Source organism: Cavia porcellus, unplaced genomic scaffold (genome assembly GCF_034190915.1).
Source record: "Cavia porcellus strain 051 isolate PalLab524CR breed Dunkin Hartley unplaced genomic scaffold, mCavPor4.1 scaffold_20, whole genome shotgun sequence".
In the NCBI taxonomy this organism is placed as follows: domain Eukaryota; kingdom Metazoa; phylum Chordata; class Mammalia; order Rodentia; family Caviidae; genus Cavia; species Cavia porcellus.
This window is the reverse complement of record NW_026947503.1, coordinates 21,073,773-21,101,589: the sequence shown is the minus strand read 5'-3', so window position 1 is coordinate 21,101,589 and position 27,817 is coordinate 21,073,773. Positions and strand designations below refer to the sequence as shown.

At 31.9% G+C, this 27,817-nt stretch overlaps 1 protein-coding gene across 11 annotated transcripts in view; it reads left to right on the top strand.

The window, feature by feature from the left end:
* The window catches only part of Relch (RAB11 binding and LisH domain, coiled-coil and HEAT repeat containing), a 112,714-nt gene that overhangs the window by 29,495 nt on the left and 55,402 nt on the right, over window positions 1-27,817 (top strand). For 6 of the 11 annotated variants that reach the window (XR_010041373.1, XR_010041374.1, XM_063231508.1 and 3 more), the window contains exons 3-12: window positions 1,430-1,501; window positions 1,614-1,669; window positions 1,774-1,887; window positions 6,070-6,273; window positions 6,380-6,471; window positions 7,237-7,527; window positions 10,739-10,814; window positions 12,741-12,836; window positions 12,999-13,022; window positions 22,301-22,413. Coding sequence is in view for 9 of the 11 variants with exons in the window: in XM_063231508.1 (XP_063087578.1) it covers window positions 1,430-1,501; window positions 1,614-1,669; window positions 1,774-1,887; window positions 6,070-6,273; window positions 6,380-6,471; window positions 7,237-7,527; window positions 10,739-10,814; window positions 12,741-12,836; window positions 12,999-13,022; window positions 22,301-22,413 (1,138 nt within the window). In the remaining 2 variants the exon portion in view is untranslated. The remainder of the gene's footprint in view (window positions 1-1,429; window positions 1,502-1,613; window positions 1,670-1,773; window positions 1,888-6,069; window positions 6,274-6,379; window positions 6,472-7,236; window positions 7,528-10,738; window positions 10,815-12,740; window positions 12,837-12,998; window positions 13,023-22,300; window positions 22,414-27,817) is intronic. The other 5 variants (XM_063231514.1, XM_063231513.1, XM_063231512.1 and 2 more) reach the window with 3 other exon arrangements.

Here is a 27,817-nt window from a genome sequence, read left to right as displayed (position 1 = left end):
GCATTGCTGACTACCAACTAATATGTAGTAACATACAGTGTCATCTGATTTTTTGTTGTGCTTCTATGTTGCTGCAGTAAATTCTGTGCATCAAAATAATTGGCCATCATGTACTAGATGTGATTCAATTATATCTTCAAGTTTTTACTGAATATATGCAAACTGAGTGAATCCTAATTTTTCCATATTTTTATAGCCTTGTTGTCTCTGATGAACAACTCATGACATTTTTTTTCTTAGTCAGTTACAAAAAATTTTATCTTTAAAGTGAATTCTTAAATTTCCTAGCTTTTATGCAGAAGTATGTAACCATCATATGTATTAATATCCTTTTATGACAAAATCCTTAATTTTCCCCATTTTACGAAACAGAAATATTTTTCAAGTCTAAATTTTTTCATCAGTGAAATATCTATGAACTTTTAAGAAAAATTTTCAGTTAAGACACATGTAGTTAAACGTTGCTCATGATGAAACATTTTAAAGAGTTTAATCAAAAAAAGATTTCCCTAGTATTCATGTTTATCTTATAATCAGAATATACAGTAATAGGGCAAATTTTTGAGTTTCAGTACCCCTGTCAACATGAACAAATCTATTTGAGGGGTTATCAGAATCTTTGAAATTAACAAATTTTATTTAGTGTCCTTAGATGGCCATACTCGGTCATGTTAGAAATGACTCTAATCTACACAATCATTTCCTATAGAATTATCTTAATTAGAAATTATAAGAGAAAGTTTGACTTTAAGTGAAAACTAAAAATTCATAGTTATTTCTTTTTGTCATTGGGATATGTTTGACCTATGTGTGGTTGTTTTTAGAAAACGTGCTTATTTTGTAGAAAAAATTGTAAGTTTCTCAACATTTATTAAATATTTAAACTATAGTAGCTCAACAAATTATAAAGGGATCTATTCACTAATCTGTCTAGACACTGATTTATAACATTACTCTAGACATTGCATTTAACAATAGCTTTGTTTAATTATTGGGGTTTTAAAAAACATTTCCTTGGACTTCATCTAATTGTACCTTTTCTCTAAAATTATGCCACCTGAAAACATCTCATTACATTTTCTTACCTTGACTAAGTGGAACAGGGGCACCCAGATCATGAATATTTTTACTTGCCCACATAAAAATATACCATAGATCTTATTTTTAAATAGAGGCATTCCTTGTCAGACAGCTAGAACATTTGGTAATAGTCCCCCGAATCCTACTAAAATTATGGAAAACATTCACCAGTTTGCTTGCAAATCAACTCTGCTGCATGCGTTCACAAGTTTCATAAAGATTGCATGCTTTCTGTTTTCAATACAAATTGTATTTTTTTTCATACCCATCTTTGCTTTTTATTTTTTTATTTTTGTTTCCCTTTTCTTGGTTGGATGCCTGTATATGTTTATTCCAAATCCCTGTCCAGTCCTGGAGTTTGAACTACGGAAAGCCAAGGAGACCATTCAGGCCCTCCGAGCCAACCTAACAAAGGCTGCAGGTGGTGTACATAAAACTTTTTTGAGACCTTTTTGTACTTTGCCAATATAGAAGTAGCTAGGACATTTTAAAATGTAAAATAGTAAAACACTATCTGTATTTTCTTCCACCAGAACATGAAGTTCCTTTACAGGAACGAAAAAATTACAAATCAAGTCCTGAAATTCAGGTGGGTAAATAACAAATCTAAAAGTATCTTTCACATAATAAAGTAGTAGCACAAACACTGAACAAGGAAAGTTATTTCATTATAGTTTTCTATTTTGCTTCCAGGAACCAATCAAACCTCTTGAAAAGAGAGCTCTAAACTTCTTAGTCAATGAATTTTTATTGAAGAATAACTACAAACTTACATCAATAACTTTTTCAGATGAAAATGATGATCAGGTAAAGATACTTTTTTATCAATGATTTATCCCTTTTTAACTTATATTTTTATTTTTTCTTTTTCTCTTTTATTTTCTCTTTATATCTTTTTATCTAGTTTTTTATTTTTTAAAGTTAGACATATAGTAAAGTTATATAAAGCTAGTTGCCAAAAATAATAGTCAGTAGCCTAACCAATCTAGTATTCTATTAACATACACACTTTTTGTTTTCCTGTAGCTTTCTACATACTTTTCATTATTTTGCAGGTAGATTTTTACAACTTCACAATAATTAACCAACCTATATATCCATATATTCATAAATGTATGGAGTTTTTATTTTAAAATGTTTACTTGGTAGTATAGTACACAGTTAGAAATTCAGTTTAACTATAAGAACTTCTTCAGTACCACTGTTGATAATTAAGATATTACATAGCAATAAGAGTATTTTGAATGAAAGTAAAATATAAGCTGTATCTTTCTAGTAGAAACCAAGTTTATCCCCTATCTTTGCCCTCTGTTGGTAATGGAACAATTCTATTGGTAAAGACGAACTTTAGAATTTCACAAGTATTATCCTGATAAAATTTAGTGTTATTCTGATAAGCAAATAAATGATTGCTAGTTTTAATGCCATCTCTTAACCCTGAAAATTTTGGCAACTTGGTACTAACAGATTTGTTTCAATCTTTGATCTTAGGAAAGTAAATGCTTAAGAGTTTTTATTTAGGAATATAGAGGCCATCATTTTACTGTTTTATGGTGCTAAATATTGAACCCAAAGCTTTGCACATAGTAGACAAGCACCCTGCACTCTCGGCTCCAGGAGACCATCATTTGAAATGATGTTTATTTCACTGGTTCATAACATCTCTCATGGAACTTTTTGCAGAAGTAGAATTTCTCTAAGAGAAATAGCAGTACATTGACTCCCTTGGTTGTTTTAATATATTTGGTGGAAATTAAATGTGATACAGTCTCCCATTGCTGGTTGACAGAGATACTTTATGAGACCTGCATCATTACATCATTTTCTTGCTCTGGGAGCATAATAAAGTATATTTAACACAAACTAAGATGGCTATAATGTTAGGTGAGTCCTATGGATTGCCATCATATCTGAAGTCTAGTTGATTAAAGTATTATTTGGCTGAGGCGAGAGGATTGCTGTGAGTTCCAGGCTAGCCTGGGCTACATGGTGAGTTCAAAGCAAGTCTGAGCTACACATAGCAAGACCCTGCCTCAAAAAAAAGAGAAAGCTTCCCACAAGGGTTTTTACTTGTGAGTGCTACCAACCACTTAAGGAAAAAGAAATACCAGTAATTTACAGACTCTTAGCAATTGGAAAAAGGAGAATATTTCCTAATTTACTTGATGAGGCCTGCTTAATTCTTATATTAAAATAAAAAAAATTACTTAGAAAATTACAGATGCATATTCCTTATAAACATAAATGCAGAAATTCCACTTAACAATTTAGCAAATTAAAGAATATGTAAGAAGGATAATGCATCATGAGCAAATGTTGTTCATTGTGGAAATGTAAGGTTAATATATAAAACTAGTCATTGTAACTCACCATGTTAAGAAAAAATTTCTACTCATTACTTGTAATCAAGTTTATATTGAAGATTTTAGCTAGTGTAGTAAAACAGGAAAAAGATAATAAAGAGGCACACATTTTAGAAAACAAAAAATAATGCTATCTATTCACTAATAATATGATTTGATGTTACATATAAGAAATTCTAAGGACTATCCAAAGAAGATACAAAAACTAATAAGTCATTTTAGCAAGGGTATAGGATACAAGTTGGGTATACAAAATCTACTGTTATTGTATACAGGGAACAATTGAGAGTTTAAAATTTTTTACCTTTATATAAAAACTAAAATAACTTGTAGAGAAATTTTATGGTACACTGAAACAATGAAGTATGCCAAGAAAAATTAAGACTTAAATAAATTAAAATAGATATATGCTCATGGGTAAGATATATTGTATTCCATATTGTCAAGATATTAATTTTTATTTAAATTGTTAGTGTAGTTACAATCATTATGTCACTGCTATTTTTGTAGAAAATGATGTGTTTCATTTGCATGGAAATAGGAGCTAGGTTAGCCAGACAGAGCTAACGAAATTAAGTACCTGACTTCAGGTCTTTGAGGTACTAAAGGTAGACATAAGTCAGCAAAACACGGAAGAGAGATCACAACTTCACATCAGTGTTCCTTGATTTCTTACAGAATACAAAGTAAATTCCATACAAACAAGATCATCATTTTTATAAATGATGCTAGTTGGTTATCTATATCCCACGTCAAAATGAAATTCCAACTATCCCTCATATTGTATTCAAAACTAAAAATGGAGCATACAATTTTACTGTGTAGTTTATAACTCTGTAAGACTTTGAATGAAAATACAGGAGCAAAGAGCATTAGAATTTTGAAAAATAGGCAAAAATTTGTTACCTATGATGCTACAAGCAGGATGTTGTCTGCCAAATTTGTTATCAAAATTATTAGCTTCTAATCCTTGAAAGCCACTCTCAACTGAATGAAAAATCAAGACTTAGATGAAGTAAAAATATTTATTAGTAGCATTTAGTGTAGAATTTTTTACAACTCTCTAAACTCAATAATAAATTAATCTAGTTTTTAAAAAGCAAACATAAAGATTTAAACACATTCTTCACCAGAGAATTTAGCTGTTTAGCAAAGTATCCACATGAAAAAGATGCTTAATATCTTCAGTACATTAAGATACCACAATACATTTAATAGAAGGTCTTAAGACTGTGGCATCTTGGGGCTGGGGATTTAGCTCAGCGGCATAAGCGCCTGCCTTGCAAGCAAGCAGTCGTGAGTTCGATCCCTGGTACTGATAAAAAAGGAAAAAGACAAAAAAAAAAAAAAAGACTGTGGCATCTTGACAAAAATGTAGAACAGCTAGAAATCTCACCATTGCTAGTTTGAAATATAAGATAGATATGTCATAAATTTTGGATGGATAATAGATATATAGATATTTGATTAAAGTACATAATAATAATTTAATAATTTTTACAAGCCTAAAATTTGTTTAGTTCTTGTAGGCCTAGTTCTATCATACACTCTTTAAAAACCTTCAGTAAATCCTTACAAAAGTATTATAAGATACTATTACATCTATTTTAGAGATAACCTATGTAAGGCCTAAATTATTTGTAACAATAAGTGGAGAGAGATAGGAATTTCATATTTAGGTCAGATTTTTTCAATGCTCACGTTGAGTATTGTCTATTTCAGATTTAATGATCAGTGATGGTTCCCGTTATTCAAATAAGTCATGAAAGTATTACAAGTAACACATTTAGAATATTCAAATGAATATGCAGTAGTTGCTTTAAAAAGTTCTTATTGATAAGCTATAAATTGATAAACAGTAACGTTAAAGAGGGTCTCATGAATAAATTATACCTAAATAAGTTATAAAATACCAAATTATTACTAAAGTCTGATATGTTAGGTGAAGATAGACTGGTTGAGTGGTATTTGTATACTATTGAATAGTCTCAAACTTCTAAAAGCTTTTCTAAACATGTTTCCCCTAGAACTTCAGGTACTATGTCTTTTTATAGTTTTAAGTCATAATATTGAGTTAAAAGGAATGTTTCAAAACACAGCATATTGAAAAACAGCTATATAGATTCTGAAAATTGCTAGAAGCATTTTTATAATGTAAATTATATTCAAACATGTACAGTAAGAACACAGGCAGATTAAATTGGTTACCCCATAAAGATACTAATTTTATATATACATATGTGTGTGTATATATCAATATATGTATATGGGTGTGTGTGTGTGTATATATATATATATATATATATATATGAAATAATGAAGGAATTTATGCCTTCATTTTATTTAAGGACAGATATATATATATGAGTAATGAAGGAATTTATGAGTTTACTTATAATTTCTAAGTACCAGATACTGTTTATGAACCAAGATTTTTCTTAATCTAGACACCTTTTATGATTTGAAGTAAATATTTGTGCATCGTTTAAGTTTTAAAGTTAAGAAAATACATTTTTAATAACAGATTGTATATGTAACACTTTTGCATCTAAGACAATTAAGCCTATTTATCTAGGATGTGAGAATTCTAAGAATAAAATTGGATAATAGTATTTTTATCTTTTAGGATTTTGAATTATGGGATGATGTAGGATTAAACATTCCAAAACCCCCAGACTTACTACAACTTTACCGAGATTTTGGAAATCATCAAGTGACTGGGAAAGATCTTGTGGATGCGGCCAGTGGAGTAGAAGAAGATGAGTTAGAGGCTCTTACACCAATTTTAGGCAACCTTCCTCCAACCCTTGAAACTCCTCAGACTTTAGAGGTGAAAAATACAGCTACTAGTCTCATCCACAAAAAGTATTTATTAAATTCTGTGAAACCATAGTGTGAGATTCTGAATTTCTCTTTTTCTCTGATTTTGATTTTAGAAATCCTTGATAGTACAGAAATTAGAAGACAAAATTGGTTTATTAAATAGTGAGAAATGGTCATTGATGGAGCAAATCAGAAGACTTGAAAGGTTAGTAGTCATTTCTAAAAAAATCTTAGCTTTTAAAGATTACACAAATATATAAAACAGCACCGGACGTGGTGGCTCACACCAGTAATCCCAGCACTTGGGAGGCTGAGGCTGGAGGATCATTGCAAGTTTGAGACTAGCCTGGGCTACAAAATGAGCTCAAGTCCAGCCTGAACTGCATAGTGAGACCCTGTCTCAAAAAGTGTGTGTATATATCAGCATTTCAATTGTAAGGTCTGATCTTTTCCACATTTCAGTAGTTGTGAAAAAAAATTGTATAGCTGCTTTATGTATTAAAATGCTAAAATGTCTTTTTTTCTCCAAAAGTTATTAATTTATGGTCTTACAGTGAATTATGCCTAGGATTATGAAATAAGACATTTGACTTCTCAGTTTAGCCAATAATAGTAAAAATAACTCTTTCATATTAATGTATGAATTTCCCACTTACTGTTGCATTTATTTATTATAATAATGTTGTGGTCATAGAATTATCCCCATATTGCAAATGAAAAAAGAAATGTTAACTTACAAGCTAAAGTAGGTTTTATTAATCTATTTTTTTGTGTTTCATTGCTAAGAATTTATAGCTGTCCTTTTAGATATGTGAAGCAACAATGAATGTTGTGCAGAAGCATTAACCATTTACATTTTTTTTTTTGGTACTGGGGATTAAACAGCATTAAACATTTTATAAGGCTTATCCTATTGCCAAAATTTTCAAAACTATAGTTGTTCTTTGTTAATTTCTCTTTTGTTTTACAGTGAAGTGGACTTCCTCAAAAATGAACACTTTGCCATTCCAGCAGTTTGTGACTCTGTTCAGCATTCCCTGGATCAGTCTCCACACAAAGACTCTGAAGACAGTGGACAGAGTCCAGTTATAAATAGTTCAGAGAAGGAAAAAACTGAAGATATTCATCTTTCAGTATCACAAGAAGTTGATTCCATTATTCCTAAAAAGAACTCAGATTCTTTTCCCAGGAGAGAAAAAGAGGGAATGCCATCATCTTCTCCATCAAGTAAAAATACAATTCATTTTGATAAACCTAATAGGTTAGTTTGCCTCCTATATTTTAAAATACACCTTTTACTTATTTAGTGTATTACAGAAACTTCAGCTTTTACTTGAACTCCCTTTACAGATCAGGTGTATACATTTTTACATTTGGCATGAACTTAAGACATAGCAAAATATATGCCACAAAAACATGTCACCAAGTAATTACATTTAATCATGTTAATAATAAATGGCCTAATCATATTAATAATAAATAATAAATGGCCTAGGTTCTATGTTAGCTAACTACTTAAGACCATAAGTAATATGTACTTGCATATCTATGTGCTGTGAACACTTTTACCCAGTGGGTTTTTTTTGTCTTTTTCTGTATTCAATCATTATTAATCTCCGAAGATGGTTTTTGCATAGTTGACTGCAAGACAGGAAATACTTTTTACTCCAGTCCTTTTTCCTGTGTCTCTTTCCATTACTAATATTGTATCATTCATATACTTTTAAATCATTTGTTTAATTTTTTTTATTAGTATATGTTTGTAGTACATAATGATTACATTCCTCATGACAAGTTGGTATATAGTATATCTTAATTTTTTTTTTACTCTCTTTCCCTCCTGTCTCACCCACTTCTTCTGGTCCCCTTCCCCTTTCCAAAAGATTCATCACCCTATTTCCTACTGTCTATCCTTTATTTTGCTCTTTGTTTATATTTTGAGTTTCTCATATAAAAGAAACCATACAATATTTAAGCTTGTATGTGTGATTTATTTCAGTTAACATTATGATTTTATGTTGCATTCGTTTTCCTACACATGACTCAAGTTTATCATTTATGGCATAGTAATACTCCATTGGACATAAATACTGCACATTCTTTATTGAGTCATCTGTTTGATGGACTTCATAGGGTGCTTCCAAGTTTAGTTATTATGAATTGTGCTGCTACAAACATGGTTATGCATGTGTCCCTGTAATATGATATCTTTAACTCTTTCAGTAAGGTACCTAGAAGAGTAATTGCTGGCTCAAATGGAATTTCTAATTTTAGTTTTATGAGGAATTTCCATACTGATATTTATAGTTGTGTACTCATTTCTAATTCTGCCAGCAATGTAGAAGAATTCTTTTTTGACCCAACCTCACTAGCATTCTTTATTGTTTTATTTCTGGATGACAGTCATTGTTTCTGGAGTACAAAGGAATCTTGGTACTTTTAAAGGTGAATTTCTTTTAATGAACCAATATGTTGAACATTTTTTATGTGTTTATTGACCATTGATACTTCTTAGAAGTAACTGTTCATTTCACTTGCAGAAAAAGATAATTAAAAACGGAAACTATAGACCAATATCCTTGATAAATACAGACATAAAATTGGTTATATCTTTTGGTTGGATCTTCTATTTGTGGAGAATAAAAGAACTAATTTTTTTTTAGTTCTTTTTTATTCTAGATCTTAGTCCCCTGTCAAGAAATAGCTGGCAAAAATTATTAAGTCCTTAGCTACAACTTTGCGTTTCAAGAGTTTTACCTATTTTGTCTTCCAGCAGGTTGTGTTTCTGTTAACATTTAGATCTAAGTTCAGTTTTGACTTTCGCTGGGTGTATAGTGATAGATATAATTCCAGATTCAGCCTTCTACATGTGGTTAGCCAATTTTTCCAACATTTATTAAATTATTATTTATGCTTTCTTCCAGCATGTTTTAACCCATTGTCAAAGATTAAATAGCCAGATGTGCCCATGATTGTATCTGTATCTCCTGTTCTGTTACATTTATTCCTATGTCAGTTTTGGTGCCAGTAAAAGACATCTTGCCATTACTCTCCTTGAAAATATTCCCCCTCACTTTGCACACACTTTCTGAAGCAGTTCTGGAAGTCTTCTTTCATGAAGATGTCTTTAGTTGTGCATTGGGTGGCTCCGTATCTTGAATCAGTTCAAAACATTTACCTCTTTGTGGTCATTTTGACTTTGAGGAAGAGCCAAAAGTCACATGGTACTAGGTCACTTAATAAAGTGGATGAGGAAATAACTAAATGATTTTACCAGCTTGCCTTTTTGTTCAGTGGTACTTAGCAAGACCTTCTACCATATTTTTTATCACACCATGTAAAGACAAGAAAGATGACTTACAGAACTGATTTAGAATGTGGCAAGAACAACAGTATAAATATGTTTGAAATGAGGGGCTGTGTTTTGAAGGCAGTTAATGGCAATATGTCTACTGTAATAAATTTTTTGTAATAATTTTTAAATTGAAAGTTACTGTATTTTTCATTCACCCTTTGTATGTTGGCATTTTCTCAATTTCTTATTTGTACTAACTTGTTTAATATGTACAAATACTTCTATGGAGAATTTTTAGCCACAAGGTTATTCTTCTATTAAGGCAAGTTATACCCAGTAGCAGATTATATTAGAAAAATGTGGTTAATTTATTTCATAATTAATACTGAAAAGTACTAACTTTTTAAAAGAAAAACTCCATTTATGAATCACCGTTGGTACCCAATAGATAATTTTTTTTCTTTAAGTGTTAAGATTATGGAGATTAAAAAATTAAAATAACATAGTCTTCAAGATGTATTTATTCTAATGTACATAGGGATAGGTAGCATCATACAATATAATGACATCTACATTCATAAATTCTTTAGTGTTTAGAACTTCAAGGTACCCTATAGAGAGATGATTGTTAAATTTGTTCAACTATTTTTTTTAAATTCATACTATGTGCCAGGCAATTTTACAAGTATAGCGGCAAGTAAGACACACAGGAATCCTCATGATTATTATTATTATTATTAGCACCTCTATCATTATTATATTAGCACCTCTTCAGTTCCTCCCAGCAACATACACAATCTTCATAGCCATTCTACTTTTACTATTCTTTCTGGGGTTATAAGAAATTGAGGATAAGATTAAGTCCTTTTTTAAGATTTTGCATGTATTTTCTTTACTCAGTGACTCCTATAGCACTTCAGGTTGATCCACCAAAATTTCTGGGCCATTCATTCATATAATACCAAGCTACTTCAGTGTCAGCAATTAATTCTGATTTTTTCTCAGTTTCATTCTTCAGTGAAGTATCCTTCAAGAGAAGTGGGTTACAAATCTGGTTGACAATTATAGGGTAGTATTTATGTAAGAACAGGGTTTATAATATGTAGCTTACTTGCTCTTTAAATGCCATTGGTAACTGTTAGATGTTTTCTCTTTTTTATTTAATATTTTCTTCTAGGCAATTGTCTCCTGCTTTCCATCAAGCACTACTCTCTTTTTGTCGAATGTCAGCAGATAGTCGTTTAGGATCAGAGGTAAATTATACCCAATATTGTCGCAATTTTAAAACATTATACTTTTCTTTCTTTCTTTTTTCCCCCTTCCCCTTTGCAGTAGGAAAGATAGAATCCAGGCGCTGCATACCCCCCAGCATGATGAGCAAGCACTATACCACTGAGCAGTTCTAGAAGTCGTCTTTCATGAGTGTGTCTTTAGTTGTGCTGTGATCGATAGCTCAGTATCTTGAATCAATTCAAAACACTCTTGTAGTTAACACTTTTTATTTTAATTTGAGACAATCTCCTAAATTGCTCGGGCTGGTCTTGAATTTATAATTCTTTTGCTGCTATGCTATGCTATAACTTTACTGCTATGCTATTTATTTTGGTACCCATGATTAAACCCAGACCTCCTGAGTAGACGGAATTACAAGCGTGTACCACTCCTGGTATCTCCTATTGTTCTTATTATCTCATGGGAAAGCATATATAAGATTATTTAAACTAAAATTCTTTTTAAAAATAATGTTCTAAGAAACGGAGCATTTTAAACTTAAGAATTAGTTGCTTTTTTCTGTCCTTTGGATTAGAAGTGTTTATTAAAATTAAAGTGACCTTTGCAGTCTAATAGCGTCTTTTGGGTATAATTCAAGAAAACAACTTCAGAGTAGGTTGTTTATATTTCAGTTGTTTTTAGGTAACTCCATTATTTTTATTTCATTAGAAGTTGGTGGTCTTTAATAACTGAGTTTGTTAGATTTCAGGTCAGTTTTCCTCAACTCTTGTAATTCTTACAGACTCAATTTGAGAACATATTTGGTTACTGTTTTTCTAAGATTGAGTCAGCTTCCTTGGGTCTCCTCCACTTACATGCAGATTCACTAAACAGACTACAGTATTACCCTAGCCCATGGTTGCAGCTTTGTGAACTTCTTTTCAAAGACAAAAATATCCATGGAGGTTGCTCCAATCCTGTATTACCCCTACCTGTCCCTACATCTAAAGTCTAGAGGCCTTTCTAATTTCAACCTTGCTGTTTACTAGTACTTTATTTTACTTTACTTTGTTTTGTTTTTTGTGAGTGTTCTTTTTTTTTTGCTTTGTACCCTGGATTAAACCCAGAGCCTTCACAATGAGCTGCATCTGTAGTCCTTTTTATTTTTGGAGACAGGGTAAAAAGTTGCCAGGATGAGCTTAAACTCTTGATCCTCCTGCTTCAGCCTCCTGAGTAGTAATCCCTCCTTGGATTATAGGCATGTACCACACCTGGTTTATTTCTAAAATATATTTTAATTTTTGGCAGATAGTAATTCTATATATTTATGAGTAAATTGTGACATTTTGACATGTTAATACAACATATAATGGTCACTTCAAGATAATTGGCATGTTTATCACCTCAGATATTCATTATTTCTTCATATGAGGAATATTTAAAATCCTCATGTTTTTAAGTATTAAATTAATTATTGTCTACTGACTTTACTACTATGCTATGCTATAAAAAATTATACAGGGGCTGGAGATTTAGCTCAGCGGCATAAGCACCTGCCTTGCAAGCAGGCAGTCGTGAGTTCAATCCCTGGTACCGATAAAAACGAAAAAGACAAAAAAAAAATTACACGTTACTCTTTTTAGGAGTAGGGATGTAGCTCAGTGATAGAGTGCTTACTTAGTAACATGAGTCAATGGATTGCTCCCCAGCAATGTAAAAAATAAGTAAAAGTTATTCTTTCTATTCAAATATACCCTTTTTCATAATATTTTGAATTCATGTCTGGCCCACAGAAATGTGTTTGCTATCTGGGGATACTGTTTTGATTGTTGTTACTATAAGTTATAATATTGGAATGTGTGTTTAGAACAGAGGTGGCAGGGTTGAATCATGGATTATTTTTACTTATCATAGTACACAAATCCTATGATAATAAATTATCATTTATTAATTCTTTGCTTTTCTAGGTATCTCGAATTGCAGACAGTGAAAAAAGCGTTATGTTAATGCTGGGACGCTGCCTGCCACACATTGTTCCTAATGTGCTGTTGGCAAAGAGGGAGGTAAGATACATAATAGTATTTACATCCCAGTAATCCCATCATGTAATCCCATCATGTTGTCCATTTTTTGTCATTTTGAAGTTTAGTGTTATATTTTTATTTTGTTAAAGTCTGTTACTTGCAATCATATTCTTACTTTTGTGCATGCATTTCTACTCCTAGAGAATGGTTTTACACCTCTGTCAGGTGAGTTCAGTAAAACTGCATGGTATTCATGTTTTTCTAGTTTTGCTTAGAGCATTATTAGCTTCTGCAGCACTATTACTGTAGGTCCATTTATGTGCCTTGAACACTGTTTTGTTTTTTTTTTAACATTACCAGCTGCCTAATTTGTTCTGTTTCTGCTCTTGTTATAATATGCTTGAGATGTCTATAGAAGTGGTTATTCTCTGTATTGAAAATTAATTGGGGCTAATAATGTAGTGGTAGCTGCCTATTTTAAATGGTTGTATGGCAGTAAATTATTATACTTTAATAATAAGACAGTCATAATTTTCACTACAATAAAAGTTTTTTAAAGTTAACTTGTTAGTAGATTCTTTAATATCGAAGATAGTTATAAGTACTGTATATTTTAGTCCACATAGCCTATAAGTCGTGAATACTCGAGGAATTATCTTCATAGTTACATTTATAAATTATTATTAAATACAATTATGTTTAGCCAATAAGAGATTATTGAAAAATCAAGTGTAATCGCAATTAAATGAATGAATAATTTATTTAAAAGATAAGTGCTTTAAATTAATGAGATAAATGTCCAGTTGACAAAATTTTTTATTAAAAATAAACTAAGGGTATTTTAAAATATGTCACATTTCTACTATTATTTTCTTAATATTTACTACTGATTTTACTCAGAATTTCTGGGACCTACAGTATGTTAGGTACATAATGCATTGGCAAAGCCCATTTAAAGCTTATCCTTAATTATATGTTTAGCACAAGAAATTTGTACTGATCCTCAAGAGAATATATGTTGGACTTTAAAAGTTGTTATTCCTATGGATAGTCTTAATTTTTAAAAATTTAGCAAACTACTACTAATGGTCTTATTTACCTAATTATTTTAAAAATACTCATAAGGTATTAGTATTGGAGTGTTTTGTGTCTTGAAGGATCAGTGTCCAATTTCACATTGTTTTGCAGTTCTGCCTGGCACAATGGTGTTTGAGCATCTTTTCTGTTTTCAGCTTGGAACGTAATCCATGAAACGCATTAATATTTGCATCCCTTTTACTGTGTTTCCTTAACATAATTTTTAAATGTCATAGAAATCTACCTAACTGTCATGAGATACAGTTTTAGCTTTTTTTATTTTAATTTTCTATTTATCATAAAGACTACCACTAAAATCTGATTGTACTGCATGTCGTATTTATAAATTCGCATCATCAATAATCAGATGCATTATATATATAGTTTTAGATATATATATATATCTACACACATGCGCACATATATCTAATGTGTGATATGTTCTCTGGCTGAGTTTAAATCTTTTATATTTGAGGTTTTTATGTTTATAACTTCATAAAGAACTGATCCTTTTTTCTATTATTTATATCTTGTCCAATTTTTTCATAAAATTGGCCATTTATAGTAAAACAAAATTTTATTCTCTCAAATTACATTGGTTAATAATGAAGCATGTCTTTTTGTTTGCTTTAAAACAGACCCCTGGGCATAAAAGGACAAAAACTTGAGAACAAATAAGGTGCCGTGTTCAATCCCCAGCAATATAGCAGTATGCATAAACACAAATAAAAACACAAAACTTTTTAATTTCGCTCATGTTTCTTAAATTTATTTATTTATTTGGTCTTTTTGAAACAAGGTTTCACTATTCAGTTCAGGCTGGCCTTGAACCATCCACACTGTTCTTTTACCTTACCTTACCTTTTACCTTACCTTACCTTACCTTACCTTACCTTAGCCTCCTGAGTGCTGGGATTACAGGTATTTTCTATCATGCCTAGCCTTAAGCTTATTCTTTCTAAAAAGCTTTTTTCATTCATTGAAGGATTCGTATTTTTCTTATTTCTTAAGTTTTATGTACTCCTATCAGCATAAGCCTTTTATTGGTATGTAAATCAGTTAAAATGTTTTTCAGTAAACTGATGCTTATGTGTAACATCAGCTAATTGTACAAAACACTAGATGTAAGATATAAAAGTTTAATTAAAGCATTCACATAATTCAATATTTTCAAATATAAAAAGACTCACAGTGAACACTGCTCTTATTCTCCTATTCTTTAGCTACAATCTCACATGCAGTTTTACTAGGTTCTAGTTAGTCCTTAAGCCAGTTTTTAAATTGGATTATTTGTACTTATATTTTTGAATGGTGGGAGTGCTTTATATATTCTGGATATGAAACCTTATTACATACATGACTGGAAAATATTTTCTCCAGTCCCATGGATTGTCATTTTACGTTCTTCATTCTTTGATGGACCAAATTATTTTTATGACATTTGATTAATTTGTTTCTTTTGCCTTTGGTCTAAGCATTCATTATGGAATCACAAGATGAATAGCTGCCTTTATGTTTTCTCCTAATAGCTTTATAACTTTAGCTCTTAGAGTTAGATCATTCATCCATTTTAAGTTAATTTTTATGTACAAAATAAAAGAGGATCCAGGACTGCAGTATTCTTTACATGTAGCCATCCAGTTGTACTGGCAACATTGGCTTAAGAGAAAAAGAATTCCCATTGAATCCTCATGCCAGTTTTTTCAAAAATTCTGTTAACTATAGATAGTTTGAATTTATTTCCAAACATTTATGCTCCATTGCTTTTTTTAGCCACACTAGGATTGAACACAGTAGTACTTTACCAGTGAGCTACATGTCCAGATCTGTTTGTTTATTTCCTTATTTTTGTGGTGCTGGAAATTGAACCCAGAACCTTCACACTAATCTATCCCTAGTCATAATTTTTACCTTGAGATAGGATCTCGCTAAATTGCTCTGCGTGGCCTATAACTCAAAGATACTCTTTCTTCAGCCTTCTAACTAGCTACAATTACAGGTGTGCATCACCACACCCAACATTCCAAGCTAATTTTATTACTGTTGATTTTGGTAAATTTTGAAAAATTTAATGCTCAGCTTTCGATTTTTGGAAAGGACATCAATGAAATTTTGAAAGATTGCTGTAGTTTGCAGTTGTATATTACTTTGGGAGTATTGCTGTCCTACCACTTCATAAACTTATATCTAATTTCTTTCAGCCCTTGTACCTTTCAGTGTGCAAGTCTTTCACTTCTTGGACTAAATTTATTTTTCAGTATTCAAACGTTTGAATGGTATTGTAAATGGAATTATTTTGTTACTTTCCTATTCATTGGTGGTCTATGGAAACATGAGATATTTATGTGTGGCTCTCATACCTTCCAAATTGGCTTAATTTTTGTGAATAGTATATTATGAATTGTGTGCTATTTTTTTCTTTTGTAGACCCTTTTCCAATTTGAATAGCTTTTATTTTATCTTTTTGCTTAATTGCTGTGACTAGAAATACCAGTACATTATTGAATAACAGTGTTTTCAGAAAGCAGATATATTTCTTATTTCTGATCTTAGAAAGGAGATTACAGTCTTTTACCATTGAATATGATGTTGGTTGTTGAATTTTTTTTAAATACACAATCCTGTTAAGGAAATTCTCTTCTATTGCTTGTTTGCTGAGAATTTTTAACATGAAATGGCATCAAATTTTGTAACGTGTTTGTTAAGTGTCTGTTGAAATGACAGCATATAATTCTCTCTTAGTTCTATTAACGTGTTATATTCATCAATTTTATGTGCCAGAATACAACTTATTGAACCCATGGTTTATAGCACTCTTAATGTATGTGTTCTTGGATATGATGTTAGTATTTTGTTGAGTATTTTTGTGTCTACCTTCATCAGGGATAGTGAAGTATGGTTGTTTTTGGTGATGTCTTTGTCTAGTTTGGCTATCAGGGTAAGGCTCACCTCATGAAGGGTAAGGCTGACTTCATTCAGTTTTTGAATACTAATTAATCCTCCTTGAAATTATTTTTTAGAAATTACCAATATAACCATCTGTTGTTGAACTTTTCTATGTTGGGAAAACTTTTTGATTGATTTTTGGTTGCATTTCTGATTCTTTAATGTTCCATCTCACCTCAATATCCAATTGTTCACTTTGACTTAGATCCTTTTTAGATGCTTTTTCTTTTCTGTTTGCTAGTGTGAACAAACACTGGTCTTTATTTTCAAGTGATTTTTTTTTTCAAAATTGAAAATCCTGAAATGATAATGTACTTGAAAAATTGACAGTACATAAAAGGTATTTTATAAATACAGTGATGTCTTGGTTCACAAATACAGTGGTATCTTGGTTCACAAAATCAATTTTCTGTATAGTTCTAGTCACAAACCAAAATGGATGAGAATTAAATCTTGTTTCCCAAAAAAAGTTCACATTGAACCTAACCATTAAAGTTGATTTGGTTCTTATCCAACTAATCTGGTTTGCAACCAGAATCATGGAAGAATCAAGTTCATGAACCAAGGTACAACTGTATTTCTAAAGAGATTTATTATATCTACAGTCTTTATTATCATTCGAAGTTATATTTGCTTTATGTATAAAACTGAATGAAAAGAGATTTTAAGTGCTAAACCTTTTCTGCTGAGTTTTGTACAACATTTTTTGGATAACCTATGACTTCAGGGGTAGGAAATACCTTGAATAGACAGACTAGGTTTGTTATTAAAATAGCAAAAAATTAAAATAAGTTAAAGCTAATGTCTTTTACTTGAATAAAGTAAAAAATGCTAATAGTCTTAGAAATAAAAAAATGCTAATAAAGGCACTAAGCCTTAGGATTAGAACACTGCTTTCCTCAGTAACAGTCATAAGAAATCAGTTTATATTATACTTCAGTACACATTGAATAGTATCCATATTGCTAAAGCATGTTTTAAAATATTAAAAGATCCTCATTGCCTTAAAAAAATGAACGTATGTTTTCTAGTTAGGGAAAAATTAACTTTTGGATTGATGTTACCATTAGAGTTATAACTACCACTACTGTTTTTTAACCATTCTTGTTACTATTAGTTTAATATTGTATGAGACATCAAGTCTAAAATGCTTAAGGTTTTTTTTAATGTAAAATTTTCTTAAGTTTTTAGATACCATGCCTTACATTACTACTTTCAATACATTTATGTTTAATTTCACAAAAACATTTTAAAAACAGTCTTCTTGTTTTCTGATGAAAATTTAGCCACCATTTTTAAATGTTGGCTTTAGAACTAACAGAGTTATAAGGGAAGTTCTTAAAAGACTAGATGTCTTCCGCTGGAGAGATGATGTCAGAGGGCAAAATGGATTGAAGTCAATAATCAGAAATACAGCTTAGGGGCTGGGGATTTAGCTCAGCGGCATAAGCACCTGCCTTGCAAGCAGGCAGTCATGAGTTCGATCCCTGGTACCGATAAAAAGGAAAAAGACAAAAAAAAAAAAAGAAAGAAATACAGCTTAATAAATTCTGGAGTGTGAACATACTGATGCTTGGGAGACTTGAAAAAGACAATTACAATAAATAGGAATAAATAGCACAACAGACATAATTATAGAATTCATTACTTGAAGAACAGTGCAGATAGAGGTTGAAGTAAATAAATGACAGAAATTTGGCTATTTGAAGCCAGTTCAGTTGGTTCTATTTGTACAGAAATGAAACTACTCTTTTTAAATTCTTCTGTCATCATTTAGTAGACCTCTTGGCTCTATTTGCTTAAAAGGAAGAGGCCATCTGGCAGAGTAGACATACTGATCTTTAACTGCCAGTTTTGAACTGGCCTTAATGTTCTAGGGCATACCCAAGTTCTCCTTCATATGGAGTATCAACCAAAAATTATTGGCAGTGATTTCCTATATGTTGCTGATTTTTCCACCAAGAAAGGAAAGCAAATGGTAGTGGAAGTTATTGCTAACAATGATTAAGATGAGTGAAAAGTACTTTCCTCCAAAGTCCTGAATTCACGAATTACAGAGCTCAAGGGGACACAGAGTGACAAATGCTTTTCCTGTCATATGTTGATTTAGATTAATTGATAAATGGATACGGTGTTGAGAAGTGACTTGGCAAATGCTGTGTTGAGGCTTTTTAGGCTAACTTTGATCTCATAAAGAAAACATTGGGTAGGAAATTGCAAAATTATGTAAAGCATTATTCATTTCTGCACTTAATTCCTACATGTTTGACTTGAGGAAGCTAAGAGAACTCTTTGCCTTTCCTTAGACTCTTAGATACCAAGGAATAAAACCAAGACAGGACCTCTTCAAGCTGCTAGAGGACCACTTCATTGTTCTCTGTTAGGCACATTTATAGCCATATTACAGTTTTTGTAAGATTCTCTGTTAATAGATGATACAAACTTCCCTTTTGATACAGGACCACCTAGCTTCAATGGTGAAGATAATGTAAGGCATAAAGAACAAGCAACAACTTTGTTTTGTTTTGTTTCTTTTTTGGCTTTTTGAGGCAGGGTCTCATGCAGTTCAGCCTAGCCTTGAGCTCACTTTGTAGCCCAGTCTGGTCTCAAACTCCATACGATCTTCCTATCTGAAATTACAGGTGTGCGCCACCATACTTACTTTGTCATGCTTGTTTTTTCATATTTTAAACTGTGTGTATATTTGTAGTTATGGCAAGTATCTTACCTTCATTAGTCTTTAAATAGTAATACACTAAGGAGAGAATGTGAAAAATTAGAATAAGTAGTATATGTGTACAGACAGTAGGAAAGCAGGGAGAGGGATTAGGAAGAAGCAAGACAACCCTTTGGAGATGAAGTACTATATAAATAAAACGTCTGGAGCCTCTCTCAGCTTTTAGTGATAGATATGATTTCTCCTCTTTTTAGTGTTTCCAAATAACTTTTTTTCATCCTTAAAAGCTCTTTGCTCTGTAGGATACTTTATTGGTTATTTTTCTCTTGTTGCTGGGACAAAAATACTTAATGCCCCAAATTAGGCAAGGAAGGGTTTATTTAGCTCACAGTTTGTGGAAGTTTAAGTCCATGCTCTGCTGGGTCCAAGATAAGGTGGTTCATGGCAGAGGGCAGCAGTTCGTGGTGGCAGAAAACAGCAAAAGCAGTAAGAGCAAAAAGGGAGGAATGCAGAGAACAGACTTTCTATTCTTTGTATGTGTAGCCACCCACCCTACGGTGGATATAGCATTCACACCTATAATCCCAGCATTGGATCATAAGTCAGTTACAAACTCTAGAAGCCTGTCCCGTGACTATGTAAGGCTTTGTGGGGACTCTAGACACAAACCATAACAGGTACCATGATGATGCAGTATCTTAGTCCTCACTGTCAGTTGGCTCTCAATAGCCTATACAGAGTCGACTAAGGATTAAAATAATCTTGGATATTGATAGTCTACTCTAATGGTGTTTTGCTGTGGTGCTGGGGATTGAACTCTCAGCCTTCACACTGAGTAGTGTTTTCTTTGCGTTGTTTGTTTTTGTCCCAGGGATTGAACTCATGACCTCACACTTGCTAGGCAAGTGCTTGTATTGCTAAGCTAAATCCCTAGCCCCTATACACTGAACTTTATACTAAATTTTCTTTATGTTTTATTAACTTGCCCAGGCTGGTGCCATCATGCTTGGCCCTAATATTCTTAAACTTCCAAACAACATAAAATACTTAATATTTTGTAAAACTTGTTTATTCTCTCCTACAAAATCAAAATTGTTTCATCAAGCATTATATTAAGCATATGGTGAAAATGTTAGTTAACAATATAGAATTGATATATATTCTCTCATCTCCTATTCCCAGTACAAAATTATTATTCCTTTTGCTTTTCAGTTATTGTCTGTTCTGGAAGGTACAGAGCCTTTTATATAGAGAGATTGAAAAAGACAAAATAAATGTTCTAAATTCTTTATTTCATAGAATTATTTGTAGTTCCTCCTATCTCTATCTTTTTACCTTCAAATTTAAAATTTATATTAAAAAATTTAAAATTTATATCAGACAAGTATAATTTATACATTTTAGAAATAATTGAAAGGTATTTCTAGTCATGCCTTTATAATTCAATCTGAATTCCAAAATTTATGTTTCAAAAAATCTTTGAAATGAAAAATATTTTTCTTAGTGTGTACACTTTTAATCATTTTCTTCAGGTTTTATTATCACTAATAATTACACATTATTATAATCAATTCTTATTTAATTCTCTTAGAACTTTTTGATGGATATTAAAGTAAACAGAAAATAAAATGTGATCGTTTTTTCCTTATTTTTATATCCCAGTGATTTTTTTAAGGTACCTGCAAAATATTGTTTTTGTAGTTGAGATTTTTCTCCAAAAATATTTTAGCGCTTTTGGAATTTCATTCTCATTGGCTTCGAAAATCTAAAAAATTTTAAAAACATAGTATTTAAAATATGTAAGAAATTTTTCTGTACTTAAAATGTGGAGCAAGTGTAATTTACTTCAAAGTATTTCTTTGAAAGAAACAAACTTTTGACTATTACTCTTATAAAATGTTGAATTTGTCTCTGCATGTGAACAAAACAATGTTAAATGTTTAACGTCAAATAGTTCTGATATTATACATTCAGCCCCTATAAAGTGGGCCTTTTTCTTTTTTTGCTGTGCTTTGGATCAAACCCTAGACAAGTGCTCCCTCACCACAAAGCTGTCCCAAGAAGTGGTCTTTTTAGTTTACTACTGAGTTAGGTCTGAAAGGTACAAAATTATTATAGTCTTTGTATATGTAGAAAGTGTTATTTTTCTTTGGTTGTCTTCAAATTTTAAAATATAGTGAGCTTCTGCTACTTTCATTTTATGAAAACTTTTAAATTAAAATTATGTGTCAGCTTGGCAAATTATGAAATCTTACAGTATTTAGTACAAAAAATTAGCGGAGGTCCAGGAATTTAGCTTAGTGGTGTAAGTGCCAGACTGGCGCATACTAAATCATGAGTTCGATTCCTGGTACCAAAAAAAAATTAGTGGACTCTTGAAAGTACTGATTAAAAAAAGGTTAGCTGAACCTTAGAGAAGTTAAATCATAGTGATTTAAGTTTCTGTATAAACCAGCATGTATACTTCAACATTTTCATTGTTTTCTCTATTATTCTCAACCTTACAAAATTGAAATTTGATTTTGGTATGTTGAGGCTTAAATATCCATTTAAGAGTATTCTAGGGAGCCAGGTGTGGTGGCTCACGCCTGTAATTCCAGCACTTGGGAGGCTGAGGCAGGAGGATCATTGCAGATTTGAGACCAGCCTGGGCTACAAAGTGCGCTCAAGGCCAACCCAAACTGCATGGTGAGACACTGTCTCAAAAAGACCAAAAAAAAAAAAAAAAAGAGAATTCTAGAGAGAAAATAATATTCTGCAGTATGTTTTTATTTTAAAATTTTGTACCCTCATATTTCTTTAGGAGTTGATCCCCCTCATATTGTGTACAGCATGCCTACATCCTGAGCCTAAAGAGAGAGATCAGCTTCTACACATACTTTTCAATTTGATCAAGAGGCCAGATGATGAGCAAAGGTGGGTGTAGTTATTTCTTTGACAACTAAATACATGTCAACTTACTGACTTTTCTACTTTGGCACCAAGATAGGCATGTAATTTAAATGCCCTTTTTCCTTTTCAGTATCACTTTTAGTAACACTGGAGCTCTTATCATCTTGGAATTATTCCAGGCATAGAAACTATGGAAAATGCATAGGAAATGCATTGAAATCCCTTTTCCACTTTCTTTCGTAAGGGAACTGGCATTTAGTACCACAGACATACCGTGTGGAACTCACTCCAAGAAATTTAGCTTGTGTATCAAAAAGAAATCAAAAACAGCTTTTAAAAATAAATGCAGGTGGGTGTGGTTGCACAAGCTTATACTCCCAGCACTTGGGAGGCTGAGGCTCATGAGTCACCTGAGTTCCAAGCCATCCTGGGCTACATGGTATGAGGCCAGCCTGAACCACATAGTGAGACCTGTCTTAAAAACAAAAAAAATTAAAGTTGCTGCAGTGTTTATGAAAACTGTAACATAAGGATGAAAATGCAACTTGCAGAACCAAAGGAAATAACAAATATCATAAATCATAAGATCAGAGTCCTTACTGTGTACTTTAATTACTGACCTTTTTCATTATTTAAATCTTTAAAAAAATATTCTACACCTTTTAGAAATACCAGTTGCTTCTCATGATCGCTGGACAGATATGTGTTCAAAGATACTATTTAAATTAGCTTGTATTTTTGAGAACTAATTCACATTAAAATAATACTAAATTTTCACGCACTTTTTCTGGGCTCGTGTGTGCTTGCATATGCACTACTAGGGCTTGAACCTAGACTCTTAAGCACATTAACACTTAGCTATATCTTCAGCCCTTTTTATTTTATTTTGAGATGAGAAAGGCCTACAACTTGCCATTCTCTTGCCTCAGCCTCACAGCTGGGATTATAGGCATGCACCACCATGTGTACTTCTTAACTTTTATTTTTTTTTTATTGTTCTGATTTATATTTTGTTGCATTATGAAAATAATACATTTACTTGGCAAAGTAATCTAGCTCCAAGTTGAAATAAAATTAAGTGTATGGATCATTTTTAAAATGTGAAATTGATGTAGTGTAAACAATATATACTAGCATCCATATTAGGTCAATAACTCAGCTAGTTTTAATAATTCCACGTGAAATTACAAGGTGTTTTTGTATTCATCGATTATGACTAGCACACATCTTGAGAACTGACCTTCATTTTTATTCAAATCAACACAAAAGAAACTCTTGTTCAGAAGACAATTTAAAACACTACTCCAAATTATTATTTCCTTTGGTTCTACAAGTTGCATTTTTATCCTTATGTTATAGTTTACATAAACACTGCAGCAACTTTAGATTCTGCCCAAGTACCTTTATAAGTAAACTAATACATTACATTATTGGAAAACTTGATTTTACAAATGCAAAAGTACATAGATACTTGCCTATCTATACGAGTAAAATAAAAGTCTGAACTACAATGCTTTAACAGGCCACACCTTCTAGTTCAGGATTTCTGACATATCTTTCCAAGCCAAGTGGTTTTGGTCCCTCACTGGCAATTTCATCAGTCTCCCTATACTGTTGAAAGGTCTATTTGTGATAAACACTAATGGGATTAACCACTAATTAACATGACAGCTGCTCCAAGGTCAATGAACAAGTATCTTCTATTATTTGTGGGGTTTTTTCACCCTTTCAACCATTTAATAGGACTTACTTTGATGTGTTAAGGAAATGTGCCTAAACCTAGCCTTTTAAATACTCATATGGCATCTGACATCTTCATTGAAAAAAGCCTGTTATATGCACCTGTGCATACTTGTGAAAATTTACTTCCAAATGGCCACTGATAAAAACATCTGAACAAGATTCCCCAATGTAACTACAAAAGTATTCCACCTATCCTAAAGATACTCCTTTAGGATTCTACAATTACCTGTATAAACAGAACAAGTTTGATCTATGGGCAACATATGAATGTCTAATAAATATTAAACTATAGATTAAAACACAGCTCTCATAGTTAAGTGATGTCATTTTGGTATATTCACCATCATTTGTACTTTATTTAATAAAGAAATACATTTGCTCTTGGCAAAAATAACAGTTGCAAGTTTACAGATAAAATCGCAGACCTCAAAGTCATGATGCTAAACTTCATCTTATAACAAAAGTAAACTGATTTGTTTACGAACAGTCCATGGCACAATTAAAAAAGATATCAAAAGGTCACAGGAGCTTAAAGAACAGGTTTATTGACAATAATTTCATAAATATTCTAAAGAAAATTTCTAAACTTAAAAATGTTTAAAATCAGTTCTCATTGGCAAAATTTCCCTCAACGAACCAAATAGGTCACTACAAATGAGTGTCACATTTAAAATTTGTTTCGTTTTACCACTTTTGCAAAAAGAAATTTTTAAAAATTTATAATGTAGGGGCTGGGGATTTAGCTCAGCAGCATAAGCGCCTGCCTTGCAAGCCTGTGGTCGTGAGTTCGATCCTTGGTAGCGGTAAAAATACAAAAAGTACAAAAAAAATTTTATAATGTTTGATTCTTCCCCCTCTTGGGTACAGTAAATCAAAATTCAGATTTCAAATACCAGACATATTCATACATATATCAGCTAGCTGCTGTGAACCTGACAGTCAAGTAAGTCAGTAGTATATTACCCTACAAACATAAATAGAGCCAAATCATTTTGGTATTTATAGTCATAGTAACTTAAGTAGGCAAAATTCAAAACGCATGGTTTCCCTCCAAATCACCCAAAGCGTGGATCAGTTTTTAAATTCGTCTATTTATGTCAGGTATCTGAAACTAAAATGGGGATTCTTTTGTGTTTGATAAAAATGTAGTCAGATATTTTAATATTTATTGTTTTATATGAATATTGTATGGAAAGCCCAAGCATTCAGTTTACACACAGAAATTATACAGCTATATACCACTTCACAAAGGCATTGAACACATTACATTCTAGAAAATCTACTTTACAGAAACTTAAAAATTCTAAATATCAAAAGGTACAGCTGAAGAAACAGATACAAATTTGGCAGCCAGTAATTTTGATAGGGAAATTATAGCTTACATGACTTTAAACATGTGAATTTGAAAATAATGAATTTCAAGTAATTGTGCTTTGTGTTGATCTGAAAAATATAACACTGGCTATTGAAAAAACATGTTCAAAAATATTTCATTACTTCAAAATGTCATACAAACTATGGTGGTTGCTAGGTACCCCGAACGCTTCAGTCATTTTAGGTCAGGTACATTACTAAAGTAATATATTAATTCTCCCACAACAGTGGTGTTTCATGCCATGCTATTTGCATTCTCTAGAATAATTTAGAAAGAAACGTGTGATACTGACGATGTTCAGAAAAGCAAACCAAAGGTTATAGAATTTGCTGGGTTCCTCTGAGATGATCTCAGATCCGCTTCATAAGCATTCATTCTACAAAATAATCAGCTAAAGTTTGAACACAATTCCAAGATCAGCACATTTTCTCATAAATAATGAATTCTTTTTTTCCCTCAGGCACCTCAGAAGTATGCAAAAGAATTTTAGTTTGAACAAATCTCATGGAATGTGTGTAATGTGGTATTTCAACAGACTAAGATTTCCAGGGTTCCACAAAGGCCAGATTTTATTTGAATTACTCAGAAGAGAAAAAAATGTCTTCTGAAAGGAGTGAACTCAATCATTACCTATAGAAAAAGTATTCACTGTATTTGTCTCTTATAGAAACAAAAATATAATATACCCTCCTTAGAATTATATATTTGTGTGTGTGTGTGTGTGTGTGTGTGTGTGTTTGTATGTTCCATTGTACATAATCAAATAATAAAATCTGGAAACCAGCATGAAACCCTATTAATTGACGTGTTTAAAATGTTGAAACAATAACCAAAATATGAAAACTGCCGCAGCTTCAGACAAAACAAACTATTCTTGCATATATATAAACTAAATGTGATAATCTTGAAAAGATTTTCAAAATTATAATTACTTTCCAGTTTAAAAACTTTACTTCTAAATTTAAAAAAAAATCTATACACACAGCACTGATTTGACCAGGTCATCCATCCCCCACCCTCAAAATAAAGTCAGCGGTAAGCAGGACCCAGAAGAGCTGATATTCACAGTTCTTACATATATAACTCTTGGAGGATTTTTCCTTAAAGTACTTGATTTTACAACCTGCTTCTCTTGTAAAACTAAAGGTCCACTTTATTACATAAAATTTTTACACAGTTTTTTATACAGAGCTGTACGTAAAATACTGTATCTAAATGTTTCTCAGTAGTTAGTCTTGTTCCATTGGTTCATCTGTGACTTCTGAGGTTTCCTCATCGTTTTCTATGGATGATTCTGAGAGACTATCTCCAGTTTTACTGCAATTGGAGCCTGCTAATTCTTCTGTTTCATGACAGTCTGAACTACTACTTACAGGGCCTGTATTTTCACTACCTTCAGAATGTAAATCTTTCTCAACTTGAGATAGATCTGATTCCTCCATCTGATTATTCTCAGAAGTCTCTTCATTCACAGTTAAGGCATTGTCAGATTCTTAAAACTACGATATAGTCTCCTCTCAGAATTTCAGGATAGTTCGTTTTGATCTGAAAATTCTAACATTTTTATTTCTAGTAGAGGAAAGTGTCCTCATAATTTACAATTAGTTTATGTTCCAACCCCCGCTACAAGGGAGAGGGAGCAAGCATCATACAAGTCTTATATGAACCTCACAGATGGTATAGATTATTTACTCTTCCTTTGCCTTCAAAGTGCAAGAAGCCATAGTCAGTGGCGTAACAGATAGTTATGCATAACCAATAATCCCTCAGGCATTTTACTGTTTCCTAGATAAAAACATAACCTCTCTGAGAGAGACAGCTTTTTAGAGCAGGCTGACTATCTGCCTACATTGTTAGTGCTATTGTTGGTGAACACTAAGACCTACAAAGGCAAGGAATAAAACCTTTTTAGATTCTAAGGTGCTTCTTAGGGTTTACCTTGTAATGACATGATCTTGATAGAAAGCAAGTTTTGTTTTGTTTGAAATCTTGCTAAGAAAAAGGTAATAGCTTAAGATCTCTTGATGTTTCCTTCCCAATTTGGAATATACTGTGCTATGAAGATATAGAAAGGTATTTTTTAAAAAACTAAGATATAAACACAAAGCATTTGTGAAAAAGTTTAATAATCAACCATAAGGGCCCCTGAATATTTTTCTTTCTTTTTTTTTTCTCTCTTTTTTTTTGTCTTTTTCTTTTTTATCGGTACCAGGGATCGAACTCACGACTGCCTGCTTGCAAGGCAGGCGCTTATGCCACTGAGCTAAATCCCCAGCCCCTATTTTTCTGTTACTCTCATTGTCACTGAAT